The sequence below is a fragment of the Marmota marmota genome, unplaced genomic scaffold, assembly GCF_001458135.2.
Source record: "Marmota marmota marmota unplaced genomic scaffold, marMar, whole genome shotgun sequence".
NCBI classification, from domain to species: Eukaryota; Metazoa; Chordata; class Mammalia; order Rodentia; family Sciuridae; genus Marmota; species Marmota marmota.
In genome coordinates this window covers 62216507-62229832 of record NW_025999842.1, presented here as the reverse complement: position 1 = coordinate 62229832, position 13326 = coordinate 62216507, and the positions used below count along the sequence as shown (strand labels likewise).

General features: G+C 31.2%; 1 protein-coding gene across 5 annotated transcripts in view; it reads right to left on the bottom strand.

Annotated features, from left to right (window-relative positions):
* The window catches only part of Stxbp5 (syntaxin binding protein 5), a 161942-nt gene that overhangs the window by 100090 nt on the left and 48526 nt on the right, over positions 1 to 13326 (bottom strand). For all 5 annotated transcript variants that reach the window (XM_015502085.2, XM_015502091.2, XM_048799555.1 and 2 more), the window contains 4 exons: positions 10752 to 10886; positions 9150 to 9213; positions 7576 to 7659; positions 571 to 694 (listed from right to left, as the gene is read on the bottom strand). In XM_015502085.2, coding sequence (XP_015357571.1) covers positions 571 to 694; positions 7576 to 7659; positions 9150 to 9213; positions 10752 to 10886 — 407 coding nt within the window. The remainder of the gene's footprint in view (positions 1 to 570; positions 695 to 7575; positions 7660 to 9149; positions 9214 to 10751; positions 10887 to 13326) is intronic.

Below are 13326 nucleotides of genomic sequence, written 5' to 3'. Positions count from 1 at the left end.
TGAGCTTATTTGATAGATAATATTTCTCACATGTGGTAACAACAACTCACTGCTAGAATGATGAAGTATGTCCAACATAACTCCATGGGGAGAGGGCTCTTGGAAGATTGAACTTACTTTTCTCCATATTTTATACAAGTGCCTTTTCCCTTTGCCAATTTTGCTCTATGTTCTTTTGCAGTAATAAATCACAATTGCAATATGACTATATGCTGAGTCCTGAGAGTCTTCCCAGTCAATCGTTAAATCTGGGATAAATTGGGAACACTCAAATCCCAAATTTAATGTATAAAATTCATCCTATAGAGGTACGCCTGTTTCAAGCACATTGTTTCATATAACACTGACAACTTGCAAGTGATAGCTTTAAGATGACAAAAGCTTAGAGTCCTACCTCACTCAAAAGACCATTTGCTTTTTGGATTACTAAAGAAATGATATTCAAAAGATGAAATATCATATTAAATAAATACAATATTCATTAAAAACTGAACAAACACAAAAGCAAACTCAAAAAACAAAGAGTTTATGTTATAATTCAAGAAGTATTTAAAATCAAGGTATTCTTACCATGTGGTGTGATTGTCTGTACAGGCTTAGCAGGGGACCTCACATTCCAGATGGTCAAGGTGCCATCTGAATGACTGCAAATAAATTGTTTTCCTTCATGATGCCAAGCAACAGAGTGAATAGCCTAAAGAAGAAGGAAAAAGAATTTCATTTTTCAAAATTATTTAAATATCAAACCTATCATAAATAGTTTTATAATGATTTTTTATTTTAAATTCTTTTTATATTTTCCAAGCTGAAATCAATGTTAACTTTACTTTCCCAAAATTTAGCATTCTTGAAACACAGAGATTTTATTTCATATTGACAATGTTTTAATTCCTTTCAATTATTTTACCTTTTTTTTATTTATATATGACAGCAGAATGCATTACAATTCTCATTACACATATATAGTACAATTTTTCATATCTCTGGTTGTATACATAGCATATTTACACCAAGTCATGTCTTCATATCTGTACTTTGGATAATAATGATCATCACATTCCACCATCATTAATAACCCCATGCCCCCTCCCTTCCCCTCCAACCCCTCTGCCCTATCTAGAGTTCTTCTATTCTTCCCATCTCCTGCCGCTCCATATGCCACTATGAATTAGCCTCCTTATATCAAAGAGAACATTTGGCATTTGATTTTTTGGGAATGGCTAACTTCACTTAGCATTATCTTCTCTAACTCCATCTATTTACCTGCAAATGCCATGATTTTATTCTCTTTTATTGCTGAGTAATATTCCATTGTGTATATATGACACTTTTTTTTTATCCATTCATCTATTGAAGGGTATCTAGGTTGGTTCCACAGTTTAGCTATTGTGAGTTGAGCTGCTATAAACATTGATGTGCCTGTGTCCCTGTTTTTAAGTCCTTTTGGGTATAGGCTGAGGAGAGGGTCAGCTGGGTCAAATGGTGGTTTCATTCCCAATTTTCCAAGGAATCTCCATACTGCTTTCCATATTGGCTGCACCACTGTGCATTCCACCAGCAGTGTATGAGCGTACCTTTTTCCCCATATCCTCGCCAACACTTATTGTTGTTTGTATTCATAAGAGCTGCCATTCTGACTGGAGTGAGATGAAATCTTAGAGTGGTTTTGTTTTGCATTTCTTTAACTGCTAGTGATGATGAACATTTTTTCATATATTTGTTGACTGATTGTACATCATCTTCTGAGAAGTGTCTCTTTGGGTCTTTGGCCCATTTGTTGATTGTGTTATTTGTTTTTGTGGTATTTAACTTTTTGAGTTCTTTATATATCCTAGAGATTAGTGCTCTATCTGATGTGTGAAGGGTAAAGATTTGCTCCCAAGATGTAGGCTCTCTATTCACCTCACAGATTGTTTCTTTTGCTGAGAAGAAGTTTTTTAGTCTGAGTCCATTCCATTTATTGATTCTTGATTTTAATTCTTGCACCACAGGAGTCTTATTAAGGAAGTTGGGGTCTAATTCCACATAATGGTGATTAGGGTCTACTTTTTCTTTTGTTAGATGCAGGGTGTCTGGTTGTATTCCTAAGTCCTTGATCCATTTTGAGTTGAGTTTTGTGCATGGTGAGAGATAGGGGTTTAATTCCATTTTGTTGCATATGGATTTCCAGTTTTCCCAGCACCATTTGTTGAAGAGGCTATCTTTTCTCCAGTGCATGTTCTTGGCACCTTTGTCTAATATAAGATAATTGTAGTTTTGTGGGTTAGACTCTGTGTCCTCTATTCTGTACCAGTGGTCTACCAGTGTGTTTTGGTGCCAATACCATGCTGTTTTTGTTACTCAATTATTTTACTTCTTAAGGAATATCTGACAATGACATATATACTATGGACAAGTTTAGGAAAACAAAATGTATTCCTATAGTTTTTCAGAATAAATCACCACTAAATATAAATAAGTTATTACAATGAATATCCCATTGCAAAAAGTAGTTACATTGAGAGATTATAATTTTTTTAAAGTAAATAAAATACAAAGTAGCAAAATGTAGATTTGAAAATAAAAGTAATAAATAAATTTCAGAATGAACTTCAAGACACATTCTCTAATTCTCACAGTAATTGCTGAGACAAGTTTTAATCTGAAGAAACTCATCTTCTGGCCAGAAACTTTTACACTACTGAGCCTCTATCTGGAAACTATTTTTATATAACTAGAGCAGACTACCCCTCCATTTTTGTCTTCTTCTTCTTATTATTATTATTAGTTTGTAAATTTTTTTAAAAATCACTTCCCCAAATCCTCTTTAAATTACTTTATATCTCAAGAGGATACCTTTTCATTCTTAATAGTTCTTAACTGTTCTTCAGTAAACTGAGCAACTGACTTTACTTCCATAAGTTCATGCTATTATATCATTGCTCTTGGTTCATGTTAAAATGTTTTGGATTTGAATTTCAGTGCAGGTGTTTCCAGGGGTAGTTTAGACATTTTAGAAATTATTATATATAGAATTGTTCATTATTATTGACTGTCAAAAATTTTAAATTTTAACAAAATACTTTCTAAACTCTTCCCCAATATTTATGTTCTGTTCAATGTTATATAAGATTAATTTTATGAATGATATTGATTTTATTACTTTTTTTAAATTCAGTGCCTTGTGCATGCGAGGCAAGCACTCTACCAACTGAGCTATGTCCCCAGCCCATGACTGAATTTTTTTTGAGTCCCTCTATATTTCTGTAAAAATTAGTGATATTTTCTTTCTTATGTCTAGTATGGGCAATCTGTATTTTTTATTTTCCTCATTATTCTCACTACATGTTTATCAATTTCATTGATTCTCACAAATATTTAGCTTTTTACTCAATTTTCTCTATTGTTTTTTATTTCATTGATTTTTTTCCTCTTTATTATTTCAATTTTGAGGGCTTACTTTGAATTAAATTTTCTCTTTTTCTTCTAGGTTTTTTTTTTTTTTTCCTTGTGGTAGAAACTGAGGTCACTAATTAGAAAACTTTCTGGTTTTCTAATATATGCATTGAATTCTACAGTGGCATCCCACAGACTTCAACATTTTTTTTTTTTCAGTTCAAAGTACTTTCTAATTTCCCTTGAGTTTTCTCCTTTGACTTGTAGGTTATTTCGAAGTATGTTGTTTCACTTTCATGTACTTATAGATTTTTCCCATATCTTTTAATAATTAATTTCTAATTTAATCTTATCAAGAAAATAATATTTGCTATAATTTAATATTTGATTTTATGGCATTAAATATGGCCCATTTTAGTGAAGGTTTCTATCTTAGTCTGTTAATAATTAGCCCTTCCATCCTTTTTTTTTTAAATTTGTGCTAACATTAATTTTTCTTCCTTTCTTTCTAACACCTGTGTCTTTAAAAATGGATTTTTTTATAGAGTATATAGTTAGTATGTAGTCTTGCTTTTTCTTATGCAATCTAGACAATATCTATCTTTTAATTGGGGTATTTAAACCATTAATATGAAAACTGATATAGCTGGGCTTTAATCAACCATCTAATTTGTTCACTGTTCTTATCACCTATTTTTTTTAATATTTTCCCTCTTCTTTTGCCTTACTTTGAATATTTTTAAAATTTCATTTCTCTTCAGCTTAGCTTTTGAGTTGCTAGTATTGCTGCTTTTGTTATTTCCTTTAGGATTAAAAATGGATATGTTTAACTTGCCTTGGTCAACCATTATACAATATTATACTATGTCAAATACAGTATAATAATCTTACAACAGTATTGTCTTTTGACTTTCACACTATTGTCCATGTTTTAATTCTACATGTCATAAACTCTTATCATGCATTAGCATATGTGTGTGTGTGTGTGTATGTGTGTGTGTTACTGAGGACTGAATACAAGAGTGTTCTACCAGTGAGCTTCATTCCCAACCCTTTTTATTTTTACTTTGAGAAAGGGTCTAAATTGCTGAGGTTTTCCTGGAACCTGTAATCCTCTTGTGTCAGTCTCCTGCATCACTGGCATAACAGGCATATACCACTATGCCCAGCTATACTGCATTGTAATTATATTTAATTTGAATAATAATGACTTCTTATAGAGATTTTAAAACATAAGAAAACTTTTATTTTACCCACATATTCCTTTCCAATGGATTTTTTCGAAACCTTACACTTATGCACTAATCAATAATAAAATGAAGATTAGGTATGGCAAGCCTTCTGCCAACTTCTAAAACTCTCTAGACATCTCTTTGCTGTCTGGTACCTTGCTGATTTCCTTTGTCTACAGAATCCTGTCCTATATACTACCTGCTGTGACACTACTGAAAACTATGGTTGCACGTACAGTGTCCAGTTTCTTTGCTTAAGATAAAAAGGTAAATCTAATTCCCGTGGCTCAATAATAGATTAAGACAAGATTACTATTTAAATTTATAAAAACCAAAACCAAAAAAGTCAGTTTTAAAAATATGTTTTCAGAGAATAAAATTATGGCATTTTCAGGTAAGTGGATGGAGCTGGAGAATATCATGCTAAGCGAAATAAGCCAATCCCCAAAACTAGGGACCATATGTTTTCTCTGATAAATGGATGCTAATCCATAATGGCATTAGGAAGCATGAGATGGGTGGAGAACTTTGGATGGGGCCAAGGGAAGGGGAGGGCATGGGGTAGGAACTATGATGGAATGTGATGGACATCATTACCCTAGGTACATATATGATTGCACAAATGGTGTGACTCTACTTCATGTGCAACCAGAGGAGTGGAAAATTCTGCTCCATTTGTGTACAATAAATCACAAAGCTTTCTGCTATCATGTATAATTGATTAGAACTAATAAAAAATAAATAAGTTTTAAAAAAATATGCTTTCAATTCTACAAGAAACTTTTAAGAGAAATAATAAAAACTTTATTCAAAAAAAATTTTTAATTTGAAGATCTTGATTCATGAGAAACAAACAGTATGATGTTATGACTAAAAAGGAAATTACTTTTGGTCAGATATATTATGCTTAATATGCAAGCATTTACAAAGTATTCAAAGTATTGCTGTAATTACCCAATTCAGTCTGTCCTTGAGTAACAATGTTTCAGTATGAAAGCGTAACTCACATTTTATCTTAAAGAGATAAAACCACTTACACATTTCCTAGCAATAGCTTTATTCACAGGAATGGAAAACCATAAATATCCCAGTATCCAAATCATGATGCCAGCTACTGTTTGACACCAAAACACACACACACACACACACACACACACACAATCAAAAAACAAAAAACTCTGCCATAATTCCATGGCAAAATATCTTACTTTGCTAGGCATAATGGTGCATGCCTGTAATCCCAGCAACTTGGGAGGCTGAGACAGGAGCATCACAAGTTCAAAGCCAGCCTTAGCAATGGCAAAGCACTAAGCAACTCAATGAGAACCTGTCTCTCAATTAAAAAAAAAAAAAAATAGGACTGGGGATATGATTTAGTGGTTGAGTGCCCTGAGTTCAATCCCCAGTACCAAGAAAAAGAAAAGAAAAAAAAAGAAAGAAAGAAAAGAAAAAAAAAATCTTATTTTAAGTTTGGTTGAGGATAAAAAAGATCAGTAAAAATCTTTTTAAAATTAGATAGCAAGGAAGCTATCCAAGAATATAGGATTATTACCAAGACCCAGGGGAATATATGGTTATCACCAAGACACAGGTTCACTGGCACAATTTGAAAAGCAATATAAATAATAACTTTAATGGACTAACATACATTATATGGCTCAATCATTAAGCACACAGTGAAAATGAAATAAAATTAAACTGCTTTATCACTGAGATTCCTAGAAAATAATCTCTTTGGAGCAAATACAGGTTGATTATTTGAAATGACTGAAACAGAAGTGTTTCAGATTTCAAAGTTTTTTTGATTCTGGAATATTTGCATAGATTTCACCTACTAAATATCCTTAATCCCAACCCCCCAAATACTCAATATTTTGAATGGTGCTCAAAAAGCATTTTGGAATAATTCAGATTTTGGACTTTCAGATTAGGAATGCTTAACATGTACCAAACTAAAGATTATGAATTCAGCATTTATTCTACTTCTGCTATATAAACAGTATTATTATAGAACCAACCAGCATAAGAGGAAGTTTCTCTTTTACTATAGAGAAGAAATGCATTTGCAACCACTTATACATTAGAAGATCTAGGTCTTTAGCACCACAGACTGCCAATATCACTAACAGATGGGGATCCAACTGATGGAAGAGTATCAGCATCATCTATGAAACAGTCTTGCTAAAAATGAAAAATGAACCTGAATTTGATCAAGCCTCATAAGCCATCCAATTTATAGGTAATTTGAGGGGAAGAAAAAAATGTCTTAAAAAAAAAGGATGTTGGGGCTGGGGTTGGGGCTCAGTGGCAGAGCGGTTGCCTGTCACACATGAGACAGGCACTGGGTTCAATGCTAAGCACCACATAAAAACAAATAAACAAAATAAAGATATTTTTAAAAAAGATGTTAAAGACAATGAGGATGCAAACAGAAAAATAGAATATCTGGGAGACTAAATTGTCAAAAAATAAGTGACCAAAAGGAGGAGCCACATAAGGAAAGAAGGTGAGGAGTGAGTAAAAAGGCCTATAGATTAAAAAAGACTTAGTTTAAAAGGCTTATAATTCAATCACAATCTTTATTCTGTTTTTTATCCTTCAGTTTTTGAGCATCTATTATTTGCCTTATTTGGACTATAAAGCAAGCAAACTATATAACACTTATCGATACAAAAGAAAAAATAGAACATATTTATGAATTTACTTTTAAATATACATAAACTCTCAGGAAGAATACATGAGAAATTGATAGCATGGTACCTACCTGTAAGGGAATTAGGTCACCAAATATGAGGAGTGGACAATTTTGTATCTTTTGAATTATTTGAATAAATTAATAATGGGAGAACAACCTACATTTTAGTGCAATTACATGGGTTATCTAAACTAAAAGCAACAAGTTCTTAGAGAAGGTGTTTTGAATTAGAGAAATGAAAACAGCTTTTATTAGCAAAAGTAATGTTGTTACCTCATCATATGTGTATCTATAGTCAGCTTTCTTTGATTTGAGGTCCCATAAGACTACTGTTCCAGATTCAAAGCCAATCAAAAGCTATAATAAAAGAAAAAGCCACTTTATCTAGGGATGATTTTCTATTATATAAAATGTTTATTATATTCTATTATATAAAACATAACTATTATCATTCATATCTTTCAAGTATAAATTATAATATAACTAAATGCTGTCATTGCCAGTTACTAATCACATAGATGGCAAATAAGAACACTGAATTGCATATTTATATGCCTTTGATAAGGGACTCAACATACATTTTGAAAAAGAAAAAAGTACATCCTATGCACACATTTTCACTAATAAATTTTAATAAATTACTAATAAAAATTAACATTTGTATGTGCTTTAGAATTAATAAACTTTTCAAATTCTGCACTTTCTCAGGCAATCTCACTAAATCAATATATTGATTAGTTCTAAATCATAAACAGCCTAGAAACTCTTCATGAGACTTAGGTACATCTTTCCAATGATGATATCATTGCTTATCTTTATTAGAACCTCTAAGTAAACATATTCAACATGAATTAATTACATCCTTCTCTTCTCAGTTTCTCTGGCATTCACTGTTGTCAGGTCTCTTTCATTATTCCTTATCACCACATTTATTCAGATGTTCCAGCCAGAAACACAAGGATCATCTTTAACTCTAGTTCCTCCCTCAACATGTAATAAAAAAACAAGTAAATTTAAGATTACATTCTCTTATCTTCCTAAATTATGTCCTTCCATCCCCAGTATCTTCATCGTGGTTCAAGATATACAGATATCCTTTCTGTTCTCCTCGACTCTATTTTAACCCATTCCATATTGGAGCTAGAGTACAGTTAAAAAATGCAAATCAACAGGGTTATGTATGCTTCCACTTAAAGCTTTTTAATGGCCTTATTATTATTTTTAAGGTAAAGTTCAAATTCTATAACACAACGTACTGTAATGGCATATCTATTTCTTACCTTTTCAGCTTCATCCTTTACCACACTTAAATAGCATTTCAAAAAATCTCAAATTATACAAAACTTAAAGAACATTTCAAAAAGCCTCTCCCTTAGTAACTGGAATTATAAAGAAAATTTAAGGGAAATGAGATATAGAGATAACTCTAACATAAGGCAATAAATGAAAAGCACTATAAAAACTACATAACTAAAATGTTAAAAGGAACCCCAGACCAAACTTTTTGTCCAATTTATCAGAAAATCAGGGAAAATATTTTTATTAAGCCAAATATAAATTAATAATTTAAATTTATTAAATTACTGAAATCATTGAAAGTATTTAAATTACGCTTATTATTTGCAATTAATAATTAAATTTTACTTATGCTTTAGTGTATCTTTGCTTTTTCAAATTACAAATCACTCTGATTCTTTTACTGAAAAACAAACCGTTAAGTGCATACAATATACAATCTTTATTAGCAATCTCAACTTTTCAGCATGTGGTCCTAGAATAGTTTGCATGTTTAAAAACACAAAAATCATGCATTTAAATAAAATAAAAATTTTAAGATAAGATTCTACCTTTCCCTCATCCATTGGATTATCACTTATATGGACAACAGGCCCTGGGTGAGATTTAGATGATCTAAGAAAAAAAAAAAGAAAAGTTAAGATAGATATGTTTCTCAATTAAAAAATTTCAAAACGGATACATATTCATTACAAGAATAAATAAATAAATAAATAAATAATTACTTATAAAGGAAGAAGGCATTTCAGAAAGTATTCAATAACAGCTATATAGTTCTTAATAAGAATCACATTAGGAACCAGGGCAAATACACCAAAAGTTACATTCAAGTTGACACATGTCAACTAAATTTACAATTAAATACACTTTTTATGTAGAAAAGAATTTTCAATTTAGTCAAAGATTTCAGCAAAGTAAACCTATTTTCCTTATAGAAACCTTAAAGTTAATATTTTTAAACAGTACAGCATTTAAAACATTAATATTTTATTTTACTAGTACTCTCCAATTTGGGCATCTTGCCAAGTTCCAAAATTCTTACCAGAACAGGAAAAATTCTATTACATTTTTAAAAATTGACAAAGTAATGTCACCTATCAGAGAAAAAGAAGTCATCTAGATAAGAATATGCCTGAAATGCTGATACATTAGGAAAAAGTATACCCCTTGTTCATAAATTCTATAGGCTAAGAAACCACTCCACTTTATGAAAGTCTATGAAATTGTAGACGCCCAAACAAGGCCTACCCACTAGATGTCATGATCAAGTCAAAAAACAGACTCAAAAACCCATCTTACCAAGAAACTGATATATGCTAATGACATTCCTGCCATAGGAGGGAAAGCCAGTCTTAATACACTATTATAGCTACCCAGACACATTTAGAGACATGTCACAAAATTATCCTTGTATCAAAAAGACAAATATTGTAGGATGCAAAACAAGCGTATTTGTTTAAAAATAAAAGGAAACACTGAAAAAACATCTTGTTAATATCTTTAAACATTTATTTGCCTATCCAAACAACACAAAAAAAAAATGTGTAGAAAGATAAGACACAAAAAAAATCTGTAAGAGTGAAAAGTTAGCATGAAAGATCCTTAGGGACAAGTTTTTGTTAATATTGGTAAATTTAAAAAAATCATCACTGAATCAAAATTAAGTATAATTAATCTCATAATTAACTGTAATACATTCACTTCAGCAAATATCTGCATTATACTTATTGATTATTAAATCATATCAAAGAAGTACTGTAGATCAAGATCATCTAAATTCTGTGAGCCTATCTGTGAATCATGACAAACATTTAAAAGAAAAATTAAAAAGATTAAAGAATTTTAAAAAATCGTGTTCTTTAACTTATTAATAATTAAGATAATCTCATTAAACTTGTTTTGCAGTTTATACATATTTGAATATATGTACATGTAATGGTGTATATTAATCTATTTAAACATATAAAGCATTTAAATTTATAAACTGCCATGCCAAAAGGATAATATTTACAAAAGACTAACAAATCCTAATTAGATATCAAGACATCTGACACATACTTAGTTTCATATGGATTTACTGATTGGCTATTTTAAAATGATATTATCGAATAGGATACTGATACTTTATATATTGAACATTTGCTCAAACTCACAGTTCAATGGCTTTATTCCACATAATGACGTAGCCTGAGAGTGTGAAGGACTCCACATTGACAATATGTATATTACCTCGTTCAGTACCCACATAGAGCCACTTACTCTGGAAAGGCAGATGGCAAAATGTAACCCTGCAAGAGAAAATATATGTAAAAGGAAATAAGAAAAATGCCTGCCAAGTTTTACTGACTGCATTAACGAGTTAATTATGATGTAGCGATTCAAGAGAAGCAAAAATGATATACAACCATTAGACGTATCTACTCATTGTGATTAATACTTAATAATGTTAAATCAACTTACACAAGGTCATATACTAAACAGATAGCATGGAATGTTTGAAAAAAAGAGGAGTTTTGAAGTTAGCATGTCTCAAATCTGGCTACATCACTCATTGTGTAACCTTTAACCTATAAGCTTTAATTCCAATACCTCTGGTGAAAATAAACAATGATGATAATACGCAATAATGTACAATGATAATAATCACTGTTACACCATGAATAGTAATACTATGAATTAGATAAGATAAACTATGAAGAACATATATATGATCGGAATTCTACTGAATTTATAGATTGATTTGGGTAGAAGTGATATTTAAAGCTTTTTTATTCCTTCCTATGAAGTTCTACATTTGTTTAGAATTTCTTTCATCCTTCAGTGAAACTAATATTTTCTCCATACCAACCTTACATATATTTTTTTTTCATGATCTGCATTTTACCCTCTATTTCTTTCCATTTCCCTTTGTGTAATTATGCTTTTAAGTTTATATAGTACAATTTAAGGTTACATTCTGATTTTCAGATTGAGTCCAATCTGAAAATCTCAAAATTTTAGTAGACAAATTTGGCATATTAACAATGATCTTGACTACTGATATCGTTGACTTTATTTCTTCCATCTTTTTATTCTCATCATTTATGTTTTGATAACCATTACTGATTCATTTTCTTCATTCTTTTTTCCCCTCCTCTGTTGGTTCTAATGTTTTATATTTTCTGTTCTTTTAATGGTTATTCTTAAACTTTTAAAACACAGGTTTAACTGGATAGTTAGTCTAACATCTGAAACAATAATGGGGGACAGGAAGTATTAGGTAAGTGGTCTATTTTCTGAGTTCTATCAAAGGTGGCAAAGTTGTCAGTGAACAAAGACATAACAGTAGTTCCATAAGATTACTGCCTAGTGCCATCTTCATTTAAATACACTTTATGATGTTCATATTAGAATGAAATTAACAAAACATTTGACACGACATATTCTTATGTGTTGCAGTGATTTTTAGATACCAAATTTGTATTACTTTTTTACTGCTCTATAATAAATTACCACAAAATTAGTGGTTTAAAACAACACTCGTATATTATTCCACAGTTGCTGTTAGTCAGATGTCCAGTCACTGCATGCCTAGGGTTCTCTGCTCAGGGACTTACAAGGCTGAAATCCAAGTACAGCCAAGTTGTATTCCTGTATCCCTCTGTGGAAGTGCTGAGAAAGAATGAATCTACTCCTAAATTCATTCTGGTTGCTAGTAAAATCCAGCTTCTTACTTATAGGACTGAAACTTCATCTTCTTGCTGCCAGGGAGTACATTCTCACCTCCTAGAGGTTATTTTGTATTCCTTACTATGTGATCCTCTCTATCTTCAAGGCCAGCAAGAAAATATCTAGCACCCATTGAATCCTTCTTACCCTCTGAAACTTTTACTGAGAAGAATCCAGGACGTTTTGAAGGATTACCTGATTAAATCAGGCTTACTAATTTTGGAACTTATCAGCAAAATGCTTTTTCACCCAGCTGAATGAGTGTTTAAATTATGAGGAATAGGTATGTGTATGCCAGAGACAGGTACCTTGGGACTCACCTTAGAATTCTGCCTGGGTATATGTGTAAGAGTAGAATTATTGGGTCATGGAATATGTGAATACTGCCAAAAAATTTTCCAGAGTGATTTTAATACTTAAATTTCTCACCGGCAGGTTATGAGAAATTCATTGGCATTACACAATCTAGCCAATATTTTAGTCACTTCTGATGTGTAGTTGTGGTTTTAGTTGGTATCTTCCTGAAGACTGAATTTTGTGTAAAAAAGGAAACTGAAAAAAGAACATTGATTATTTTTTAATTGTATGTTTTACAATAAACCTCTAAAATAGCTTTCGTTCATATTGTGTATGTCTGGGACTCTGAGTTAATGTAAACTGTTCAAGCCATTTATCATTTTTCTTATCCCAAACTTAGCATAATCCCTAGTATACAGGAGGTATCTAACATTTGGTGAACTAAACTTAATTTAGCTTCCAATACATAATGTTTTTTTAAATTTTCAAATTTGAAACTCTACTTCCATTTATATTTCTTCTAAGCCAGACAATAATGGTACAGGAGTCGGTCCTTTCAGCAATCTAAGTTACAATTTGACTGGGCTAATAATGCATTAGTACAGGTAGAAGAATTGCATGTGCTGTAACACTACCTATTATTAATCTACTTCACTTTTTTGTCCCAAACATAAGAAAGTATTTTCACTTATTCATTCTTTTATTTATTTTTTAATAGGACTT